The 24873-nt window shown below is 40.8% G+C and overlaps 2 protein-coding genes across 2 annotated transcripts; both read left to right on the top strand.

Annotated features, from left to right (window-relative positions):
- The first annotated feature begins 9123 nt into the window (after positions 1-9123).
- Positions 9124-17391, top strand: KRBOX1 (KRAB box domain containing 1). The gene is made up of 5 exons (XM_063115046.1): positions 9124-9240; positions 11608-11688; positions 15803-15929; positions 16538-16651; positions 17125-17391. Exons 2-5 carry the CDS (start codon positions 11653-11655, stop codon positions 17235-17237), a joined length of 390 nt encoding a protein of 129 aa, XP_062971116.1. The 5' UTR covers positions 9124-9240; positions 11608-11652; the 3' UTR covers positions 17238-17391.
- Positions 17392-19202: 1811 nt separating this feature from the next.
- LOC134391120 (zinc finger protein 501-like) lies at positions 19203-24570 on the top strand. The gene has a single exon (XM_063115045.1). The coding sequence runs from the start codon at positions 19269-19271 to the stop codon at positions 20658-20660; it is 1392 nt and encodes a 463-aa protein (XP_062971115.1). The 5' UTR covers positions 19203-19268; the 3' UTR covers positions 20661-24570.
- The last annotated feature ends 303 nt before the right edge of the window (positions 24571-24873 follow it).

The raw sequence follows: 24873 nt of genomic DNA on the forward strand, positions 1-24873 counted from the left end.
TTGCACACCAGTGAATCCACATGGGGAAGGGGCTCCATGAGTGTGCAGAGTGTGACAAGGCCTTCACCTTTAGGTCCAAACTGTTTCTTCATCAGCAAATCCACACTGGGGAAAAACCCTTCAAATGCCAAGAGTGCAACAAGGTCTTCAGTCAAAAAAATATCTTAATCTCGTATCAGGGGACAGAGAGTGGAGAAAAACCCTATGCATATATGGAGTGTAACAAAGCTTTTAATCTGAACTCACAGCACATTCAACACCAATGACAGCGCACTGGGGAGAGACCCTATCAATGTAAGGAGTCTGGGAAAGGCTGCATCTGTAACTCACTCCTCCAGCACTGGAAAATTCTCTCTGGAGAGAAAGCCTATGAATGTGAGGAATACGGGAAGGTTTTCAAACAGAAAGCTAGCATAAATCAACATCAGAGGATCCACTATGGAATGGAATTCCAAAAGTTCAAGGAGTGTGGGAAGGGCTTCATCAAGAGATTATGATCAGACCAGCACTAGAGTTGCCATGTTAGAGAAAAAAATACTGTGAATGAAAGGATTGTTGGAAAATCTTCATTTGGAAATCAAATTGTTTGTCATCAGAGTATTCATCCTGGAGAAGAACTTTAACTAATTATTAGTCTGTGTGTTCCTCAATTATAAGTTAGTAGGTCCTCTCCTTCTTGGCTTGTTCAATATCACAAGTTACAATAGATATATTGTCAGGTTTTTATTCTTTTAGCCATTCTAGTAGGTATGTAGTAGCATCTTCTGGTTTTAATTTGCATTTCCCTAAAGACAAATGATGTCTTTTCATATGCTTATTTGCTGTCCATATATCTTCTTTAGTGAAGTAACTGTTCAAAACTTTTTTTCATTTTTTGAAAGAGTTGGGCTGTGTGTTTTCTTATCATTGAGTTTTTAGAGCTCTTTATACATTCTGGATACAAGTTCATTATCAGATATACAATTTGCAAATGTTTTCTCCTAGTCTGAGGCTTGTTTTTTCATTGTCATAGCAGTGTCTTTTGAAAAGCATAAGTGCTTAATTTTAATGGAGTCCAAATAATATTTTTCACTTATTGATTGTGCTGTTGTTTGGTTATTCTGTTGTTGCAGATTTTCTTCTACTAGTTCTACTGATTAACTAAAAAAGGAGTATTGCATTCTTCAACTGTAATTGTGGATTTTTCTACATCTTCTTTCATTGCTCTCAATTTTTACTTCATGTATTTAGAGGCTCTGTTTTTAAGAACGTACATACCTGGGATTTTTATGGTTTTTTGCTGAATTAGCCTGTTTATCATCATGTAATGTCTTCCTTATCACTGGTAATTTTCTCTGCTCGGAAGTCTACTTTATCTGATATTAACATAGCTATCACATCTTTCTTTTGATTAGTGTTTGAATTACATCTCTTTTTTTATCCTATTATTTTTAACCTATTTATATTATCATATTTAAAACTAGCTTCCTGTAGATAGCATATAGTTGGGTCATTTTTAAAAAATTCACTGTGACAATCCTTATGTTTTACTTGATGTTACATTTACATGTAATGTAACTAGTGATATGTTTTAATTTAGGTGTAACACTTTCTCATTTGTTTTCTATTTGTTCTTTCTGTTTTTTGTTCCTCTTCGTTCTGCTTTTTGATACCCTGTTTTGAGGTATTAGAATATTTTTCTTATTCCATTTTAATTTATCCATTGTTTTTGACTATACTGCTTTATATAATTTTTTGAGAAGTTGTTCTAGGGACTACCATATGCATGTTTAACTTTTCACATTCTACCTCAAATCAGTATTTTAACACATTAAGTGGAATGTAGAAATCTTACCACCATATAGATATTTTTATACTATTCCCTTGTAGTTGTCTTGTATATTACATTTCCATGCATTGAAAACTCCATCAGATAATATTAATACTTTTTGCTTTTAGACATCAAACTCAATAGGAAAACTAGTTACCCAGATATTACTATTTCTGTCGATTTTTCTTCATTCCTTTCAAAATTCCTTTTGGTATCATTTCCCTTTTATCTGAAAATAATTTCTTTAGGAATTACTTTAGAGTAATTTTGTTAGTAATGAATTATCTTAGTTTCTCTTAATCTGATAATGTCTTTATTCTATCATCTTAATATTGGTATCTGTTGATTGTTTTTTTCCCAATGCAAGTTGACAATTTTCTGTGGTTTTTTTGCATGCTGAGTAGTTTGGGATTGTATCATGGACATTTTGAATGAGACATGTTTAAATTTTAAGGAGAATGTTACTTTTTTTAAAAAGCAGGCATTGAACCCTTTTGAGTTCTGGGCACAAGATCTGATCATTTTTCTTTGAGTTTTTGTTCTAACATCAGTTTATTTTTCAAAGTGTTTATAATACTATCCATATGTCAAATATGCAGGCCACCCCATGGCCATTCCAGAATGTGGGTGGTGGTATATCCCATATTTCAGTTGTCTGTGCTGCTCAGGGTCAGATCCATGCATATGTAGCTCAGGGGAGAGCCCAGGAACTTATAGACAACTTTATGAAATTATTTTCCTGAGATACTCCTTCTCTGAAATCTCTCTAGTTGTTTCTGGTTCATTTGTGTGCCTCTTTTCTTATCTTTTGGGTGGAAATCTGGGATTTTATTTAGCCCTCTATGCTACACACTTTTTGCAACTGTACTTGCATGCTATCCTTTTATAGTCACACTAAGCAGTGAGAGAACACAGGGAAAAAAAAAGCAACTTGGGTTTTTCTCCCCTCTTGAAATCACAGCTCCTCTGATCAGAGAGGAAGTTTCTCACTTCCTTTGAGTTTTAGGATCCTGCCAAAACTCATTACTCTTGATGCCATCCCCATCCCAGACTACTTGAGGCATGAAAGTACAGCGAAAAGAAATCTGAGGATTACTGCCCTCTTCCAGAGCATTAGATGATTATTTTCCACTCATTGAACTGGAACTAGAGGGCTTCCCTCTTAGCTCTGCATTTTCTCTGGCTTGCATAGTTTCTGTTCCAAAATCAGTTGTAATCCTTATTTTTGTTTTCTGTATGTAATGGTGTCTTTTTTCTCTAACTGCCTGCAAATATTCATGTGTGTGTATATATTTACACACACATATAGTATACACACATATATGCACATATACATACACAAACATACATACATACATTTTTCTCCTGATATTTCAGTTACGTGTACGTTAGACCATTTAATATTGTCCCATAGCTCTTGGATACTCTGTTCTGTGGGGGGGGCGGGCATCTTTTTCTTCTCCGTGTTTCATTTTGAGTAATTATTACTGAACAATTTTCAAGTTCATGGATTCTTGGCTGTTTTGGATCTGATGAGTTCCTTGAAGGCATTTCCATAGCCATGTTTCTGATTTCTAGAATTTTCATTTCTTTCTTATAGATTCTTTTTCCTTGCTGAAATTATCCATCTAATTGTTTTTTCCACTAAGCTCTTTAACATATTCATATTTGTTATTTTAACTCTCTGATAGTTCTAACATCTGTATCTGTTGATCATTTTATCTTCTGATGGTGTGTGTTATTTTTTCTTGCTTTTGATTGTTTGCCTTGTAAGTTTTTTTTGTTGAAAGCCCAAAACCTTGTGTAGAACAATAGAGACTGAGGCAAAAATAAAATGGACATACTTTTTCTTTTGTTAGGTCTTTATTGTAGAGGATTGAGTCAATTTAATCAGGAGTTGAACTGTGTTTAGGTTTTTTATGCTGCTTTGGTTACCCACAGGCTTCCAATTCTTCTATTGCCTTGTGTTTAGAGTGTAGGCTGGTTTGCTAACAGGGATTTTCTCAGTCACTATCAAGTTCAGACCTTCACTTTATTCCCTGGCCTCAGAGTGTCTCTTGCCATGTTCTTATCTTCTAGCGGTAGATTGCTATTATTTGTTACTCAGCATTCAATATATTCAATATTCAATATTCTGATAGTGGCAGGAGGGATAGCATTTCCTGTTTTTGTGATTCAGCTTTAATCTTAGGTAGGCACTGTGTCTCTGAGAATCGAGGGTGGAGTCTATTAAGTGATACTGCTCTATCTCCAGCTGTAGGAGACCTCTATGGTCTGGACCCAGGATGTAATCCTACCCCTACTGTATGAGAGGCTTTTTTTCTCTTCCTTTATCCTTGTTTCAGTGGATCTTAACATCTCTAAGGTTAGCAGGATTTGATTCTCTGTCCCCAGAAGCTTAAGGATTTTGTTTTGTAGGAGAAATATGGAAGAAGAATCTGGATGGGACTTTGTGTCTTTCCCAGGAGGAAGGCTTTCATAGGATTCTTCTTGCCTTACCTACATTTGTGTGTGTGTGTGCATGCACACATACATACATCTAGTGATGTCCATGGAGAACAGCATGCAAGTGGGTGAAATTGCCCCTGTGTCTATGGTTCTCAGAAGTTCCATATTCTCATGCTAGCCAATATTTGGACTTTAGCAATTCACTAAACGTTTTAGCTGATTTCTGCTTAACAGTTTGTATGGCATCCAGAGACATCTGCCCTAGGTAAGCAAGTGCTTATGCCCACCTCTTCTTGGAAGTGTCTGTCTTTGCTTAGATGTTAGGTAATTTGTTTGCCCTGAGACCTCAGACTTCTGATGCATTCAAGGAAAATTTTCAGATTATCCAGCTATTTTTTTGTTGCTGTAAGGATGGGACCATGTTCTTTTCAGTTTTCTATATCTTGAGAAGAAGATGGATTTCTTAAAATTTTATTTTTCAAGAAGAACCACACTTAAAAAAAACACTGAAATATAAAGAAAAGAGACTTCTGGTAATGGCCATGATTAAGTAGCTGGTGTTGGACTTACTTTCTCATCATAAAAACAACAACAAACAACAAAACAATAATAAACACAACCGAACAACCTCCCCAGTAAATCCTAGGCAACATATATAAAACAACCATTTGCAAATATGCAATAGCAACCCAATTGAATGTGATGATTTTTTGTGAGAGAGGAGGCACATAGCATGAATCCCACCTTCACTTGGACTCTCTCCTCAGGATACTGTATTTGTCTAGCTGTGGCACAGAGAGTTAGGGCCTCTGCAGGGTATGGCTTTCTCAGTGTGTGGAGGCAGATCAGACCCTCTATATGTTTTTTACATGTTGTGTAAGTATGGAGAAATGTGTTGAAAGAGTACCAAAGAGTTGACAAGGAGGTGGGGTATGTGATAGCACTACTGGTTGGTTGACCCCAGAGCCAGTTTTAGGTCTACCCTGTATGGGCGTATTAATTGTGCCGTGACAAGGGTAAGTGGCCTAAGGGGCAAATGGGAGTTGAATTCCTGCCCTTGCCCCATTTTCCATGTCATGCACCCATGAGATTGTATCTGTTCAGAGGGGTGGGCTGTTATATACCCCACCTCCTTGTCAACTCTTTGGCTATTCTGGCCATTCCCAGCTCCTTTCTCTGTTGCTGACGTTCATTATATAGAAAAACTAAATATTCACTTTTTCAGCCTATTTTGTAACAGTTATGGCACCAACTGCTACTTGTCCTGGCATCCATTCTTTTCTGCTTCCATAGAAATTGCTAAATTTTTCAGTTGCTCCTATAGGTAGGTTTGGCCATTTGACCACTTTCTGACCATTGTGATGAAATGATATGTGCAACTCTCTTGTCATACACTTAAATGGATGCCCAGTACCACCATTAAATCTAGGAAAGTAGGGTTCTGCTCCAGGGCATGTACTCAGGGGGTACTGCACTTTGAAGTTTCTTCCTTCATATTTTTTGTTGCTTACTTTTGCCTGGGAGTGACTGGGCCCAGCAATGCTGTCAAACGGGGTGTTCCAAGAATACACTGTGACCAATGTGAGCCCTAGACCATGTTTTTCCTCTTTGGGGTACTCTGTGACCTTTTTCCCAGTATGTGGATTTGACTAGGTATCCTGATGAGCTCCAGAATGCACACATAGAAGATTTTTCTAAGGCCCTGTGGCTGAACCTCAGTTCCAGGAGGGGGGCTGGCATGGTATTTCTTTCACAGGATCACATGATCACTTGGTATTTCTTTCACAGGATCACTGGGCCCCCAGAATGGTGCCAACAATGATTTTGGGTGACGCTCACTCATGTCAAGCATGGGGTGAATTCGGGGCTCTGGGACACTAGGGGTCCACTGCCAACCCTTGGGTATGAGCTGCATGTTTTGGCCCTTGTGTCAGCTTTTGCTCATTTGTATTCCTACTGCAATGCTGCCTATGGTCTACAACACCCAAGAACAATAGAGGTGGCAGGAAATGTCTTTTATCTTCTGCACTCCTCACTGTTGGCATCCAGTGTGGTCACTGTACCCCCTCCACATGCTCTGGCACAACATGTCAGAAAGTTCTCTGGGACTGGCCACACCTGTCTCTGAAGGTTTTCAATAGGCTTTTTTGATAGGTATCCTCTCTTATCTTTGATTGCTGCAGTGACGCCGTACTGTCCACGGTCAGTCTTAAACTCTGCTGGATAGGGGATGGATATTTCCCTGGTGAATTGAAGTCATCTTCTCACTCTGCTCATGGGCCAATTGCTTACTCTCTCCACTGGTGGCAGTGTATGGGAGGGAGAGGCACATGTGTATTAGTCCATTTTGTGTTGCTATAACAGAAATACCTGAGACTGGATAATTTATTAGGAAAAGAGGTTTATTTGGCTTATGATTCTGGGACAGCTGCAACTGGTGTGGGCACTCATGGCAGAAAGTGGCAGGCAACCAGCAGGTACAAGCAGATCACATGGTGAGAGGAAGCAAGAGAGAGAGAGAGAGAGAGAGGAGGTGCCAGGGTCTTTTAAGCAACGAGCTCTCATGGGAACTAACAGAGCGAGAATTCACTCATTAATCCCCCCACCTAGGGAGAGCATTAATTCATTCCTGAGGGATCCGCCCCCATGACTCAGTCAGTTTCCAACACTGCCACCTTGAGGATCAAATTTCCACATAAGTTTTGGCAGGGACAACACATCCAAACTCTATCACATGAGTAACACTGAAAGATATCACATTGCAGGATTGCAGTGATTACAGCAATTCAAGAGAAGTCATTCATTACAGCAATTCAAGAGAAGTACAATGTGTGATTCATTACGCTGTAACATTCCAAATGGTAAATTTAACACAACCAGAAAACATGTTACCATTCACATTTTCCTGCATATACTGTGTGAGAGTTGTATTTGCAGTCATTGTAACAAACTTTGATAAAATCATTGGAAGCCAGTATTCATGGGTAGCATGATAATGCAATGTCATGAATAATGATATAAGCAGCATTAAATAAATGGTATTAGGGAACCGAAGAGGCAAGAAGATCTATATTGTTTCAATATGGTGGTGAGTTGGAGGATCTCAGGGCTGATCAAAGAAAAGAAAGGACCATAAGATGGCAGTATTGGACAAGTTTTATTGGGCAGCACTTGCACAGGATTGCATGAGAGGGGACATTTGTTACAGAAGGACACTTTCTGGGGACTCTGAGGCCACCACCCAGAAGGGGAAGAGAGCACAAGAACTCCTAAGAGAAGGGGAAGTTGGAGAGGGGGCCTACATGTCTAGGCAATGTTCCTTAGCAGCAAGGTGGGAGTCTCCAGGTCAGAGAGCTCTGAAGGGCAGTGGTTTGGGGTCTTTTATAGCCACAGGGTTTTTCTTATCAATGGCTAGCAGATGTTAGGTACAGTTTCAGGGGTTATGCATAGCAGGCAGGCTCTAAATGGCTAAAATATGCTCATGTGGGTTATATTTAAAGCAATTGGATGTGTAAGAATTTGTCAATTATGTAAAAATGTGTGAAAAAGGTACTTAATATGTGTACCCTTAGAGGTTGACATAAATTCCTTATATTTATAGGTTATTACACAATTACAACTGAAACTTCAAATTCAATAATATTCAAATTACATTAATTTAATGTTAAGGACAGTAATGTTTTGCTGAAACTAAATTGCTGTTCTAAAATGAATATTATACCAAACACCATGGCATAGTTTCTTTTGATTTTGCGTCTGCATACCTACTCAACCATGTATCTTGTAATGACTCAGTTTCCTCTGAGAAGGGAGTTGAGATCCTTGTCCCTGATTTCTAAGTCTTTTGGGGGTGATCAGTAAAGCACCTATACAGATTCGACCACTGAGGATTTGAGATAAAATTACGTTGAAAAGAGGCAACTTGGGTTCCACACAAGGGCCAAGTGGATCCTGGGGAGGTGATGGCTTCAGTAGTGTATGGCTGAGGGCTGGTTGCTCCTCTGGACTCAGCATTCTCAGCAGAATGGTTGTTTTGCTGGTAACAGTGGTTGAGCATGAGTGAGACATTAAAAGGGTTGTAAACTTTGAGACCCATGTGGGGCATCGTAATGGCTACACAAGTAAGACAGGTGAGAACATCTGGTGGTGGTAGACAAGTGAGGTTAGGAAAAAACCGTACTCTCTGTAGGCCCCTAGCTGGGTCCTGACCTCACGTCTTTCAGCTCCTGGCCCTCCCTCACTCATTCTTGGTGGTCTTCTGGGTATACAATAAGATCGCTAAGTCTACTACTTGACTTTCATCTAAGGGTTTCCGAGACTCCTCTATCCTTGGAAAGCCCCCACCCCTTCCAAGCCGGCCCTTCAAGATACCTTGGGGGACATTCAGATATTCCTAATAAACTCAGTCCGTTCATATCTCCAGCCAAACCTAGGTTCGTCTTCTAGGCCTTGAAGGGAGGGACCCACAAAGTGGGAAAATGGCAGTGCAGGGGTTGGGCCCCTCGGGGCAGGAAACTGGCTAGGGCCCCAAGGGCAGGGAGGGCTTCCGTGCGCTCTTCTGCTCATTGGTCCAACTGGGCCATGCCCCTCAGCCGGTATCCAATAGAATAAATGGCCTCGCCTCTTGCTCCCGCCCTAAGCTCCCGCCTCCTTTCCCTGGAGGTCTGTTGGTTAATAACCCGGGTCCAGGTGACTCGACTCGGAACGACGCTCTGGGAGGAAAGTAGGGGTCTATCTCGCCTACCCTCCCTTTTCCTCAGGCTTGCTCGCGGGAACTAGGAGGGAACCATCAAGCTGTGGAGTCCTCCAAGATTCCTAGAGAGAATTCCAGGGAGGGTATGGGTAGGCCGGTCAGTTTGTGACGCATTTCCGGCGCAGCCATTTTTTTTTTTAACGGTTGAGGAATTGTTTTGTCAAGACTGTTTCGTGGTTCCCTCAGTTTCTGTTTACTGAAAAGCTGCAGAGGCCGCCGGGATCCCACGGTGAGCGGGTCTGGCTTGGTCTGAGAAGGACGGGACAGGACCCCCAGGGAGGCGGGCGCAGCTATTGCTACTACTGGGTTCCTCATCCCGACCCCTGGGCTTGGCTCGGTGGCGTCGAGAGAGGGCGCTGGGGGGGGCTGGGACGCTGGCCGCAGGCTCCCGCCCCCTCGTTTCTCCATACCTACTTCAGTCCGCGGTCTATTCAGATTGGGTACTGACACAGATTCAAATGCTGACATCGAGATACTCAGAAAATTCTAACTCTCCAGGCTCCAGGACACTCTGGTAACAAAACACGCCCCTCGGTTGCTCCAGCCCTTCTGTCTTTGCCCCGGCAGTGGAAACCTTAGCCCTACTCATGGGCCTGTGTACAGTTTACGCTCTTTTTCCCTTTTCATTTGCTACTCTGTGATACTTTGTTTGCCTGTACAACCAATAGAGCAGCCAAAATTTTGAGAATACTGAAATGTTTGTTTTATCCCCTCAGGACGGAGCTTATTTAGTTCACGTTTTGGAGAGTGTGGAGCCCTGAGATTTGGATTGGCTCATATGAATGTTAAATCTAAAATTTAGAGACGAGTTATATCCATGAAGTATCTAATATGTGTCCAGTGTTTAATATAGTTTCCGATGTACAGTACTGGAGATACTGAAGGATTTTTTTTTATCTAGCTCCCTTCACATTCCTTCATTGTACTCTTCTCATTACATTCTCTTAACTTTTACTACATTGTTATAACCTAATTTTCAAGGTTTATAATCAGATTAAACATTTGGTTGCTGCCATGAGTGAAGTGTATTGGGTTGTGATTTGTGCCCCATCCCAGCTTCTTACTTATGCTTCAATTCCATATGGTATTCCCCATAGGAAAGTTGGAGGGACTTTCTAGTGTTCTGTAGGATGGCCTCTGCTGCTTTTCTACTTACAGATGCTTTGATTTTCACAGTTTGTCAACTGTACAGATCAGACCTTTTTGCTTATGATTGTTTAATTTGTCATTCTTATTAAGTATTTATTGTAAGTGACATTACCGAAAGGATGACAGTATCAAGATTTTAGAGAACTAGAGTACACAGCTACAAGAGCTGCCTATTTACCCAGCATGAATCACTGCTTTTGTTACCCTTGGACAGAAACTGTCCATGAATTTAGCAGCATTACTTGTGTAGGTTTACTTTTTTTTTTTTTTTTTTAAGTTCTTCTGTTTACACTTATAACTACTGTTTCTACTTACTGGAATCTCTGTAGCTTTCAAGATGTGGATTCTAGCCTCTCCTGACAGCTCTCTTTCCCTGACAGCTTCACCTTTCCCTACCTTCCTGAATGGCTTTCTGGATTCACTAAGCAGGGTCAAAGGAGGGAGGGGCAGTGCACTGACTATAAAGTCTTTGATGCTGTTTTAGTACTCTAATATTTACAGCAAACTGCGGCCATAAAATAGAAATGGAAGTTGTTTTTAAGGTATATGAATACATGCACTTTTATATGTTTGTTTATATGCTTGTTAAATATCTCTGACCTGTTGGCAGCTATTTGTATTTCAGTTGTGTCTTTAATGTGTAAATCTTGCTGATTCCCTCTTTTCAATGGCAGAAGGCTTACCTCGTAATGATGGGCTAATTAATTGACCCAGATGGGACTTAGAACTAGTTTAGAAATGAAATTGCTTTGCTTCCCTATACTATAATATTTGGAGCTTGGAGTATTTGGGTCATGTCATGAAGTTAATGGATTCCTTTAGTATGGTTTAGTTTTTTAGTATGGTTTTAGTTTTTTCCTTCTCATCACCCACCCCCATGAATATCTTATAAGCAATCTGTGTATTTAGGGGAAAAATAGTACTAGGGAGACATTAAATGTTCTTAATAAATTATTTTCAAATTCTGTTTGACTTTTACTACTTCAGTCATAGAAACTCTCCTGTCCTAACATTAAGTAGGAGGGAAAACAGATGCTGAGGTCTTAACAGTGTTTGATGGATTTCTTGTACACAACTCATTCCTACTTATAGTGTGTGGATGCTAGGGATCTTAATTGTTCGTAATTCCAGCTTTCTTTTTAGCTCCTAACATTTGTCTACTTTCTACCCTAGTTTCCTTTTCTGTCTTCTTTCCTATGATGTCTTCTCTTGGTTAGTGAAAATTACAGTTTTCTCAGTCGACCGTCTCATCACGTATTCATTGTATGATCTCTGTTTCCTTTCTGGGTTCCCCCATATGCCTGCTGTCTCACCTCAGTGAGACTAGAATTACAGCAAGCAATAACTGAAGAATAGTATTCGCGTATCCTCCAACAGGGTGTGTCAGAGTATACAGGAATATGGTCAGTTGAGTTATTATCACTAATGTTTCTTTCTTTACCTTCAGCTCCTGAGACTTTTACCTTTCCCTAAATTGGGGGTAAAAAGTCGGATGATGACAGCAATGTCCTTAACAGTCAGGCCCCAGGTGAGTTGGGTTTCCTCTGCTTCTGTACATATGTGTGTGTGTATACATATATATTATGTAAAGATGTATTAGGGTACTTCAAAAAGTTCGTGGAAAAATAGAATTAAAAGATAACATGAGTCTTTCCATAAACTTTTTAAAGTACCTTCATATATAATATACTGGTATGTATATTTTATATATGTATATTGTTTTATGTGTGTATATATATGAATTTCTCATCGAGGTTTAAGTTACATGCAACACAAGCCTTAACTGTATAGCTCACTTTTTAGAAATGTATACATTTGTATGACCATCACTTATGTCAAAACATAGTACATTATTAGCACCCCAAAAGGCTCCTTCATGCCTCCTCCCAAGCAATCTGCTACCCCAAAGTTAACTACTATTCTAATCTCTATCACCATAGGTTAGTTTTCTTTGTTCTTGAACTTCATGTAAATGCAGTCATTCAACACATCCTCTTAAATACCTGCCTTCTTTTGTTCAACATCATGTCTGCGAATTTTACCCATGTTGTTTCACTTAGCAGTAGTTTGTTCTTTTTCATTGCTGAATAGATTTCCATTATATGTTATACCACATTTTATTTTTTCATTGTAGTGTAGATGTACTTTTGGTTGTTTCCAGTTTTTGACTACTGTGAATAAGAATACAGGTAACATTCTTGTTTTTTGGTGGACACAGACACTCATTTCTCTTGGGTATATGTCTAGGAGTGAAATTGCTAGATTATAGGGTATACATTTAGTTAGTTTTAGTAGATGCTGCCAATCAATTTTCCCAAAATGGTTGTTTCAGTTTATACTTTTACCAGCAGTGTACTATTGTTCCACATCCTTACCAACACTTGTTGTTACTCATTTATAGTATTTCAGTGGGGTTTTTTTTATAATTAATATTATTTTTTTACATTCTATGATGTTGTTGTGGAGCAGTTGGTGGGGAGAGGGAGAAGGGGAAGGAAATGGAATGAAAGGAGGAAGGAGGAGGTGTAGGATTGAGGCCTGTGGCACCCCCCTCATTCCCACAGGGGAGACCAGGGGGCTTCCAGCAGTAGCTTGGCCATTGCTGGGCTGGGTGCAGATGTCAGAGGGGTGTGGCAAAAGCCCTTGCCCCTCACCACCCCAGCTCAGAAACCCGGGGCCCTTCTTGCTGTGGCTTGGTGGTCATCACTGGGCTGGTTGTGGGGTCTGGGGGGACATGGCCGAGGCCCTTGGTCCCCCACCGCCCTGGCTCAGGAGAGCGTGGGGTGCTTCCTGTGGTGGCTCAGTGGTCATCACTGGGCCTGTTGTGTGTGTTGGGAGTGTGGCTGAGGCCCTTGAGAGCCCGGGGCACTTCCCGTGGTAGCTCAGTGGTTGTCGCTGGGCTGGTTGTGCATGTCAGTGGGGTGTGACCAAGGCCCTTGGCCCCCCCAGACTGTTTGTGGGTGTTGGGGGGCATGGCTGAGGACCCCAGCCTACCCCCCTTTCTGGCTTGGTAGCCCAGGGGACTTCCGGTCCTTCTAGGTGCTATAGGTGTTCTTTGGTGAAATGAGACCTTTACTAGTTAATATCAAACTTTGTCACTGGTTGTAGGTACTTTGTTTTTTCTTTCAGTTCTGTGTTGGATTATTTGCTCTTCCCACCACTTAAACTCTGCACTGGCACTAATTTGCTGTCCTTTGCTTACTTCTAAAATAGGGGAACTTCCTGTGGAGACCAGCACTTGAGCTCTTTGGTTGAGCTAAATTGCTGCTTTGCTGCTGGTTCCCTAGGGAAGGCCTTTTGTGCAGCTCAAGTTTTAATGGTTGACTTTATAGGTACTTCCGGCTTTCTTGAGATCTGGTACACCTGGGTTGTTTAGAAACTTGTCTGGACTTGAGTCTTTTCAGCAAACTGCACCCCCTGCAGTTCAGTTCTGTGTTCCTGACCAGTCTCTTCTGAGTGGTCCTGTGCTGATTGGGGGGCAGATCAGCTGTCCTTGCTGTGCCCAGTGTTGCCCTTGTGGGCCCATCCCCCCCACTGCCCATGCTCCAAACACTTCCCATGGGACGGGCCATGCTTCAGTCCCTTGTGATGACTCACTAGCCTCTGAGTGGCTCCTTTTTTTCAGTTGTTGTGGCTCCTCGCTCCTGTGTAGGTCCACGGGAGCTCTATTAGTGGTCTTGCTGGCCTGGGGGCCACCAAGGCCCTCTTCTCCCCTGCCGCCTCCAAGCAACTTCATCTGAAAGGTGCAGCTGCTGTGGCTTTTGCCAGCTCCTGATCCATGTGCTCAGCAGCTCCAGCCTGGAAGTGGCCAGAATTCAAAATGGTTGGAGTAGTTTTTTCTTTCTCTCAGTGTGGCTTCTCCTGCCTTCCTGCACTCCGTAGGTTTCTCCTCCTCTTCTTCTGAGCTCTAGCGGCCCCAGCTTGGCTGTCATTGCTTTTTTATTATTGTAAATTGGTTGATTTGTGGGAGAGAGTGATGCTAGTGACCATCTGTTCTGCCATCATGACCAGAAGTCCTCATGGGGATTTTTGAAATTTCCTCTTCTCCAATAAGCAGTGATGCTGAGCACCATTTCATACATTTGTTGGCTAGGTGGATATCCTCTTATGTGAAGTCTCTGTTCATATGTTTTTCCTATTTTTTAATACATTACGTGCCCTTTCCCCTCCCCCAGGTTGTAGTAGTTCCTTATTTATTATGGATGTAAGTCTTTTGTCAGATATATGTATTAAAAAATTTATTCTCCCAGTCTGTGGTTTGATTTTTCACTCTCTTAATAGTATCATTTGATAAACAGATTTTCTTATTTTTAATGAAGTGCACTATACCAGTTTGTTTTCTGTAAAATTTTTTCCTTTTCCTTTTTGTTTTTGTTTTTTGTTTTATTTTTGTTTTTCCATTTGTGGTGGCTGTCAGGTATGTGGATCTGAACCCTTGACCTTGGTATTACCAAACATCACACTTTAACCAACTGAGCTAGCTAGCCAGCCCCCAGAAATTTTCTCTTACTCAAAGATCATGAAGATACTCTTCTGTGTTTCTCCTAGAGGATTTATTAGCTTTCTACTTAGGTCTGTGATTCATCTTAAAATAAGTGAGTAAAATGTGGGTCAAAGTTCTTTTTTCCCCCACATATGGATATTGAGTTGGTTCAGGACCATTTATTGAAAAATCTTTTACCCACTGAATTGCATTGGTTACTTCGTCATAAATTTGGTGACCATACATGTATGTACGTATTTTTAAACTCCCATTCAGTTCCGTGAGTATCCTGTGACACACTGTTGGTAGGGAAGTAAAATAATTTTGTAACATTAATATAACATGGAAGGTTTTTCTCTAAGGTAATTTAAAAATATACGGAAAAGATAGATAACTGACAAAACTTTCTTTGGCACCTGGGTTATAGGTTCCCTTAATCCCATGCTCCAAGTTAGAACCTTTCCCTCTAGAGCTCTGTTGCTGATATACAGAGCTAAGCTCCTATTCTAGGGATTGAAACTTTCAATAGCTGCCTTTTTAAGCCCATCTTTAGTTGCATGCACCAAGTTTTCCAGTTAAGCAGTATTTTCCATGCCTCTGTAACCTCACTGTCTGTGCATGGAGGTAGGATGGGGGTAGGAGGTCATTGACACAACTGAGAGCTTTGTGCCCGGTGTCATGGGCAAGGAGACAAGCATAAAGGAAGGATTGGGATGACAGCAAAATTGGGAAATGGCAGTAATATGAGTAACCCAAATAATCACTGGGATAATACAAAGTGGGGAGGTGCTTAGAGCTAAAGTGACAGCCATATCCAGGGGTCAGTTCTCTTTCCATATATGTACTTTCGTTCTCAGGCCCAAGCCCAGCTCCTATACATCAAGTTCAGTGTCTGTGTAGAGATCACATATTTAGAAGCTCATAGTAGAGATGTACTTGATTCTAACTGGGAAACTATGCTGAACTCTGGATGGCTGCTTTTAATTCTGCATCCTCTTCCTCAGCACCTTCCAAATTTTTCACAAAACCTCTACAGGTGCATGAAGGACCCAGTACTAAGTATATATCATTGTAGGTGTGCTTCCCAGACCTCTCAATGACAGTTTGGACCATCACCAAAATCTTGGGGTCTGGGGAGAGCAGGAACTTGTCGTTTCAGGAATCAGTGACTTTTGAGGATGTGGCCGTGTACTTCACTAAGAAGGAATGGGCCAGCCTGATGCCTGCTCAGAGGGCCTTGTACAGGGATGTGATGCTGGAGAACTATGGGGCTGTGGCCTTCCTAGGTAAGGCCTCTCTGCTGCTGGTCTCTGCCTGGGCCCTCAGAGGTTGAAGGGATCTCTTATAATTATTAGTTGACCCCAAATGGCAATGTCAGAGGTTGCCAGGTATGGAAAGCCCTGATGTCTATTAACCTCCAAAGGGCTTTTTTTTTTTCCATCATGAAAGCTACCCTCTTTCCTTACCTGCTTTAGAGGTGATTGATTCTCTGGGTACAGAAGGACTTGAGCTTTATCTTGGTACCCTCAATCTAGTATTGAACTTCCAAATTATCTTGAAAGAATCCAGCCCTTTGTCTTCCTTTGGGAGTTGCTCCTAGGAGCCATGTGTCTGTTTCCCACAGGGGAATTTTTCATCCTCTGACAAAGAAGGTAAGAAATATTGTTTCTCTTTAAAAAGAAATCTGCCTCCCAGGGTGTTTCAGGCTTCCTTGGAAGCACTATCCTGAGGCTTCTTCCCAGCATCCCTCCCTGTACCTCTTTAGAGTATCTTTTGCACAGCCCACCCAAGCATTACTCTCCTCACCTCATCTGCTTGTCCTTGCAGCCACAGGCTGAAATCAATCTCTCTGACTCTGCTCATCATTGTGTTGTGTTTTCTTTCCTTCAAGCAGCATCACCCACTTCCAAACCAGCTCTGATCTCTCAGCTGGAGCGAGGGAAGGAGCCATGGTTCACCCAGCCACAGGGAGCCCTAAACAGAAGGGGCTGGAGAGCAGGCTTCAGAGGTGAGTTAAGCATGGGGTATCTTCTCCAGTTTTGTCTCTTCCTTTGCCTCCATTTTATCAGAATGAAAGATTCTGTTTTCTCTGTGCCCATATCATGGAGTACATTGGGATTCCTAATTATTTTTTTTCTGGCTGGTCTGTTATTCATTGCTTCCCATCCCTTTAAACTGTAGTACACAACATCCTTCTTCATTGTTTCACTCACTGGGATGCTTATACTTGTGTATCTGGGGATATCGAAAGTTTTTCTAACTACTTTACTGGTTATGTGTAAGTTACCTTTTTCCAGTTTTCCCCCTTTTACAAGACTGATAAACTTGGTGCAGTATTATCTTGTCCACTAAACAATAGAAGAAGTAGAAAAATTTATTTTTGCTACTTATGGTAATTGATATATTAAAACATTTAAGTCATTTTTTAATATTGAAATACTTTAAGGTAGCTTAAAGATATTATGATTTTCTTTCCTTTAGGATACATCTTACAACTGAGAAGATTTACTCGCTTAGCTAAAATAATATCACATATAATAAAATTAAAAATTTCTCAAAATCATCAGTGCCGGGAAGACAGGAGAAAGGCTTAATTCTTGACCTTTAAATACCAGTTTTCCAAGTAAGAAGTTGATTTAAGAGCCACCTTAAATGATGTCAAATGTGCATTTTCTTTTTCTGTAGACTCGGATTTCCACAGATTTAATATTTTTCATTTCATTAAAATGATTCTTTTTGATATACTAAGTAAGCTCTCATGTCCTTTTTAAAACAGCTTTATGGAGATTTAATTCACAAACCATACAATTCAAACATTTAAGGCATACAATTTAGTGGTATTTAGTATATTCACAGAATTGTGTAAGCATCACCACAGTCTATTATTTTTAGATTGTTTTTGTCGCCCCAAAAAGCAGTCCTGTGTCCATTAGCAGTCACTCTCCATTCCCCACTCCCAACTCTCAGTTTTAGGCAACCACTTATCTACTATCTGTTTCTATAGATTTGCCTATTGTGGATATTTGATATGAATGCCATCATACAATATGTGGTCTTTTGCACATGGCTTCCACTTAACGTAGTGTTTTCAAGGTTTATCCATTTTGTAACATGTATCAGTACTTCATTCCTTTTTATGTATGAATAATATCTATTGGATGGATAGTATTACATTTTGCATATCCATTCATCAGTTGGTGGGCATTTGGGTTGTTTCCACTGTTTGGGCATTATGAATAATGCTGCTATTAATGTACAGGTTTTATGCTGACATATGTTTTCTTTTCTCCTGGGTACATATTTTAGATATGTGAGAGTACTTCAAAAGTTCATGGAAAGATTTGTATTATCTTTTAATCCTCTTTTTCCACAAACTTTTTGAAATCACCTCATATACTTGCCGGGTCATATGGTAACTGTTTGTTTAACATTTTGAGGAATGCCAAAATCTTTTCCAAAGCAGCTGAACAATTTTAATTCCCCCAAGCAATGTGTGAGGGTTCCAAATTCTCCACATCGTCACCAACACTTATTATTGTCTGTCTTTTTTATTATAGCCATGCTAGTGATATGAAGTGATACCTCATTGAAGTTTTGATTTGCATTTCCCTAATGATTAATGATGTTGAGTATCTTTTTATGTGCTTATAGGGCATTTGTGTATCAGCTTTGGAGAAATGTCTATTCAAATTCTTTACACGTTTTAAAATTGGGTTGTCTTTTTATTTTTGTGTTGTGAGAGTTCTGGATATGGAATCATTATGTTATTCTGGATATTGAGTCCTTATCAGATACATGGTTTATAAATAATAGTGTCTTTGAAGCACAAAATTTTAAAATTTTTATGAAGTTCCTTAGTATTTTCTATACAAAACTATGTCATCTGCTAATAGAGATAGTTTTACTTTTTCCTTCCTAATCTAAATGTCTTTTTTTAACCCATGACCTTCCTTTACTGACTCTATCCTCTTAGCTACCTTTTTATCTTGAACTCTCCTTGGAGCTCTAAGCCCTGATAAAGCTTTCTCTTCCTTCTTGGGATTCAGGACTTTTCCTTGCCTCACTTCATTCCCTACGTGCTCTAACAGCATTTTATAAGCATATGAAAGCTGTGTACTAATAGGACATAGTAATCTCACCTGTTGATTAGTTCAGGCAAACTATGGCCCATAGGCCAAAATCTGGCCTGCCACCTGTCCTTTTGTGTATAGCCTGCAAGATAAGAATGGTTGAGTTTTTGTAGTGGTTGAAGAAAATCAAAAGAAGAATAATATTTTGTAACAGGTGAAAATTATGTGAAGTTCAAATTTCAGTGTTTGTAAATAAAGTTTTATTAGAATATAGCCACGTTCATTCATTTACTTATTGTCTGTGGTTGCTTTCACACTGCAGTGCTAGAGTTGAGTACTTACAACAAAAACCATATGGCCTAAAGAGCTTAAAATGTTTAGCATCTAGCCCTTTACAGGAAAAATTTGCTAACCACTGGTGTACTTCTCTCTAGCATTGCTGAGAGGTGGTATTTTCATGTATTTTTTTTTTTCTTATCAGGTGGAAAAACCTGGGCTAAGACTGAACATTTGACTTTAAAACAAATAATTTCTTATAAAAACAAATCCTGTGGCATGGTATCAGATGAATATTGGCGAGGGGAACCTGATTTTCAAGATACCTGCAAGACAGATGGCAAGTTAGAGAGACATAGAGAAAATTTCACAAAGGATGAAATGAATAAAAATGAGAGAGATGCTGTGAAGGAGATAGTTAATAATGAAAAACTTCCTATAGAAAATACAAGCCATCCACAAAAGAAATCAGAAAAAAATGTTAGTGTTAGTTCTCAGCATGAAACACATCTGCAAGTTCCAGCTGTACAGATTTCCTACAAATCTAATTTATGGGACAAACATTGCAGTTACAGTTCAGACTCTTCTCAGCATCAGAAAAACTCAGCTGGAGGAAAGCCATATCAGTGTAAGGAGTGTGACAAAGCCTTTAGCCTTAACTCCACTTTTGTTCGGCACCAAAGGATCCACAGTAAAAAGCGAACCTATGTGTGCAAGGAGTGTGGCAAGGCATTCTGGGGCAAGTACCAATACACAGCACACCAGCGAATTCACACTGGAGAGAAGCCTTATCAGTGTAAGGAGTGTGGGAAAGCTTTTACTTTCAACTCCAGTTTTATACATCACCAAAGAATACACACTGGGGAGCGACCCTATGTGTGTAAAGAGTGTGGCAAGGCATTCTGGGGCAACTCCCAGTACACAGCACATCACCGAATTCACACTGGAGAGAAGCCTTATCAGTGTAAGGAGTGTGGGAAAGCTTTTACCTTTAATTCCAGTTTTATACATCACCGAAGGATCCACACTGGGGAGCGACCCTATGTATGCAAAGAGTGTGGCAAAGCTTTTCGTGTGAACTCACAGCTCAATAATCATCAATTGCTACACACTGGAGAGAGACCCTACCAATGTCCAGAGTGTGGGAAAAGCTTCACCCGGAATTCAAACCTTGTCCAGCATCAGAAAATTCACTCTGGAGAGAAAAACTATCAATGTAAGGAGTGTGGGAAGGCCTTCAGGCAGAAAAGCAATTTAAATCGACATCAACGAATCCACCCTTGCAAGACAAATTTCAAAAAGAGTTCAGGATTAGAGCAGCACCAGAGACTCCATGATAGGGAAGGGCGCTATGAATGTAAGGATTGTGGGAAAGTCTTTATTCGGAATTCAAATTTTATTCGCCATCAGAGCATTCACTCACGAGAGAAACTTTTAAATGAAATTGTTGGTTCCTGTATCCCACAAGTGCAGGTTACTAGGCCCTCCCCTTCTTTGCCTGGTCATATCAATCCAGCCGTCTGTCTTGCCACTCCCCAGGGGGCTCCCTCTGCTCCAGCCAGTTCTTTTTCCCCACTGTCTATACCACACACCCTTTCACTTTCTACCTCAGAGCCCTTACTCTTTCTCCTCCCCCAGATGCCCTCTCCTCTTCTCTCCCCCTTTCTGTGATCTCTTTCCTGGACTTACGTAGGCCCTTTGAAGTTTGCAACTTTGATACTGCCTTTTGCACTCAGTCTTACACACACCCTCACACACCTTGCATTGTTACCTACCTGTAGATAGCTGCAGTACTTTTGCTAATCAGATATATGCTGGGGTGTTCCCCTCCCCCTCAACCCTGAAGAGGACTCAGGATTTTTTTGTCTGTTGCAGCCAAGTTGTCACTTCTTTTTTTTTTTTCCCTATAAGATGACCAGTAAGGGGATCTGAACCCTTGACTTGGTGTTCTCAGCATCATGCTTACCCAGTGAGCAAACTGGCCATCCCTATATGGGATCCGAACCTATGGCCTTGGTGTTATTGGCACCACACTCTCCTGAGTGAGCCATGAGCCGGCCCCCCAAGTTGTCACTTCTGAAGGGCAGGAGTCACATGATTAGATGAGAAAAGGTCAGAAAGTATGAATATATTTCCACTGTAAATGAATATATGGCATGACCATTTGAGTGTAGATTGTAGGAATGGTAGAAATGAGGAATTTCTTTCAACTCAGGAAAGGAGATACTCAAATAGAAACTGAAGGTATTGCTGTAAGAAATGGACCTTGTAGAGAGCTGTTTATACTTGGACGTCATAGGAAGCTCTAACCTAGTAATAAATGGGAACTGGTCCTCGGTTTTTCTTGTTCAGGGATGATTTTATCAGGGCTCTCATATACAGGCAAATACTAGCCACTGAACTCATTTGACATTTCACGGGAGATTGATTTGTTAAACAGAAAGTCAATTTGTTATTTTTCCATATGGAATATCTTTTCTAGATCCAAAGAAATAATTTGCTGTCTACTTTCCATCAGTCTATCTGTCCCTCCCTCCATAGCTGGCTTGAGTAGCTTCCTTTATGAAAAGATGTAAGCCTTTGTAGGTTGACTGCTTTTAGATGGCATTTTCAGGAATAGAGTGATAGATTACCTCCCTTCTCCATATCCCCCTTTGCAAATGTTACCTTCTTTTGCTATAGTCAAAGGTTATGCTTGGCTGCAAGCTGCATTTTAGAAAAATACCAGTGAGCTAGAAGTTGATGACTTTAAGCTAGGATAGTCAAGCAGCACTGTCACTTTTTGAAGTGGCCTAGAGGAAAGAGACTATGAGCTAAGAAAAAGAGCCTCAGTTAGTAGAGTCCCAGGTTTATTTAAACAGTGAAGAGGTTTGGGAACCACAGGATGGGTCCATCAATCAAGAGAGCAAGGAGAAACATCCCTGGAGGGCCAGACTGCTGCCTGGAATGTGATGTTTGTGGCCTGAGTGCTTTATCTCATAGCTACATTGCAAGTGATAGATGATTGATAGTTGAATCCATGGGCTGTTTTTGGATATCTGGCAAAAGGAACTGGTCCTTGAGATCTGTTCTTGAGATTGAGAGGAAAATAACCAGGTCAAGGGGGAGATAAAAGAGACTGAGCTTTCTCACATTAAGTAGTCCTGTATATTAAGCTGGGACCAAGTAGATTTTGTTAATCTCACATATTTGTAATTACTGGCCTGCATGGAACTCCTTTTGTCTGGGGCATATTGAGCCGTCTGAACATGCTAGGGAACTGAAAATGTTTTGCATGGTGCTGGGGGCTACCTTAAGAATTAATGTTGGAGAGGTGAACACCTAAATCACTAAGGCCATTGTAAGAGAGATTGAACTTCTTCCTTGCCAGTGGAAGGCAGTTAGGAGTTTAAAGTAGGGGTATATGTATGATTGATTTGCATTCTGACAAGGTCATTGGCAGCATGGGAAGAATTAAGGACAGGTGAAATAGAAGTCAGGAAAACTAGATAGACCAGCAGTTCCTAAATGGGAGTCTGTGGACTAGTGAAAGTCCACAACATTTCTACAAATTTGAAATGAGAAAATGAAAATGTACTAGAAATCTACATATAGAGATGGAGCTATATATGTCCACATAGGATGACCCACAATTCTTGGAAACTTACACTGAAGTTGTCCTTTCTCCTGGCATTAATATTGTTCTTCATGAAATAGTCATGAGAATTATAAGCTTTTGTTAGTTATGCTTTGTTTTTTAATGCCCTTTATTGGAAAATAAAAAATGGCCATGCTATATTTCTGTCTCCTCCCCCGGCATTCATGTTTTAAAAATTGTTCTGTGAAATCAGAACGGCAGCTAACCAGTATGATAAGCTTTTCTGGATTAGCTTTGGAAAATTGAGGTTAGTGGATTTTGAACAATTTTGGAACAACTAAGAACTGGTAGGCCCTGCAGTCAGAGTACCTTGGGGCAAAAGGCCCTGCTTTTTCTGGGATATTGGGGGCCAGAGTGAACTCCATTAGGCCCTAATGAATGAGAGAGAAGTAGTGTGATTGGACAAGAGCTTTGGATTTAGGATCTGGGCCACAGTTTAAAATTCTCAAGAGGGATGACTGGAACCATCAAGAACCCTTCTTGAATAATTGACATTGTGTGATTGTGTTTTATGTCAACTGTGTAATTTGTATCTCTCAGATTGTTGCACTGCAATAAAGATATGTTCTTAAAAGGACTCTGAATGTGTTAAGAAGAGGGTGCTGTGGAAAAAGTCTACTTTAAAGAGTGAATCAAAGCAAAGTTGGCTGGAGTCACGCTTAGAAATCTACAGTTTGGGCGCTCCTCTGGAGTGTCCAGTTTGGTTACATGACTGAAATCTCAATATCCATTTGTGATGGCATCAATAACTCTTCCTGCTTCTGGCAACCTTGAGTATCCTTGTGGGGTGTAATGTGTAAGAGGCAAAGGGGTGGTGGGAGGGCTGGTTGTAGACAATGCTCAGAGTAAGTTGTTTATGTGGCTTACCCTTTGTTATTGAAGCCCATAAGATATTTGATGCCTCCCTTATGTGAGCAGTGAGCCTAATATGGAGAACAGGGCAGTCCAGAAAGTCCTCGTTTCAATAATAAAAATAACAGTAGTAACACTACCATTTATTGAGCACTTACTGTGAACCAGGTGTTATGTTATGGACTTTATATACTTTATCTCAGTCCTACAATAACAGTGAGTGAAGGGGTTGTTAAGTGGCAGCTTTTTACAGGTGAATACATTGGGACTTACTGAGAGGTCAGAATTCAAACCCAGAGAGTGACTCCAGGATCCACACGTGATCACAGTGTATCCACCTCCCTTATTCACCTACCTTTCTTGGTACTTTGTACCCTGTATACCCAGTGTCTGTTCCACCATTGTATCTTGGCAGTAGATAAATTTGTTTTGTTTTTATAGGTTCACAGCTGGAAGGACTTTTGCTTTTGGTCTCAGATGAGACTTTGGACTTTGGATTTTAAGTTGGTGCTGGAACAAGCTAAGACTTTTGGGACTGTTGGGATGGAATAATTGTATTTTGTATGTGAGAGTGATATGAGTTTTGGGGGTGCAGGGGTGGAATGATAAGAGTTTGGATGTGTAGTCCCCCCAAAACTCATGCAGAAATCTCATCCCCAATGTGGCAGTGCTGGAAGGTGTTTGAGTCATGGGGACCGATCCCTCATGAATGGATTAATGCTCTCCCTGGGGGAGGAGGGGTAGTGAGTGGGTTCTCGCTGTATTAGTTACCACGAGAGCTGGTTGTTTAAAAAGACCCTGGTACCTCCTCTCTCTCTTGCTTCCTCTTGCCATGTGATCTGCTTGTACCTGCTGGCTGCCTGCTGCTTTCTGCCATGAGTCGAACAGCCTAAGGCCTGTTCCAGATGCAGCTGTCCCAGAATTGTAAGCCAAATAAACCTCTGTTCTTTATAAATTACCCAGTCTCAGGTATTTCTGTTATAGCAACACAAAACAGACTAATACATACCCTAAGCTAGGATCTTCGAGGTCAGGAATTCCAAGCTTCTCTTTCCTACTCCTGTCTCTGCACCACTAAAATACCTCCCGTGATACAGCTCCCACATATGGGTGGGGGGGGGGGATCTACAGCCTCCATTTAACCTCCCACACTCAGGATTGGTAGCAGCTAAAGATCTTGTTTAAGGGCCCATCTGATGAGGGGCCAGACGCTTAAAGAAAAAATAGGGGTAAAAGAGAGAGGGCTTGAGGAGAGCAACTGCATCCTTGATCACAGCTTGGGAATAGGGAAGAGGGTTAGAGAAAATTGTGTTGATTGGAAACAGATGGTACATAAATGACTGTATGTGTGAGGATTATATTGTGTATGGAGCAGAGTCAACTATTGAGATAGGC

Source organism: Cynocephalus volans, chromosome 11, assembly GCF_027409185.1.
Source record: "Cynocephalus volans isolate mCynVol1 chromosome 11, mCynVol1.pri, whole genome shotgun sequence".
Classification (NCBI taxonomy): Eukaryota; Metazoa; Chordata; class Mammalia; order Dermoptera; family Cynocephalidae; genus Cynocephalus; species Cynocephalus volans.

What these genes read in the sequence shown, in the direction of transcription:
- KRBOX1 (XM_063115046.1), top strand. Translation starts at nt 11,653, where the DNA reads ATGATGACAGCAATGTCCTTAACAGTCAGGCCCCAG. An exon ending in CCTTAACAGTCAGGCCCCAG is followed by an intron (nt 11,689 to 15,802) that starts GTGAGTTGGGTT and finishes TTGTCGTTTCAG; the next exon opens with GAATCAGTGACTTTTGAGGA. An exon ending in TGGGGCTGTGGCCTTCCTAG is followed by an intron (nt 15,930 to 16,537) that starts GTAAGGCCTCTC and finishes TCCTTCAAGCAG; the next exon opens with CATCACCCACTTCCAAACCA.
- LOC134391120 (XM_063115045.1), top strand. Translation starts at nt 19,269, where the DNA reads ATGGTATCAGATGAATATTGGCGAGGGGAACCTGATTTTCAAGATACC.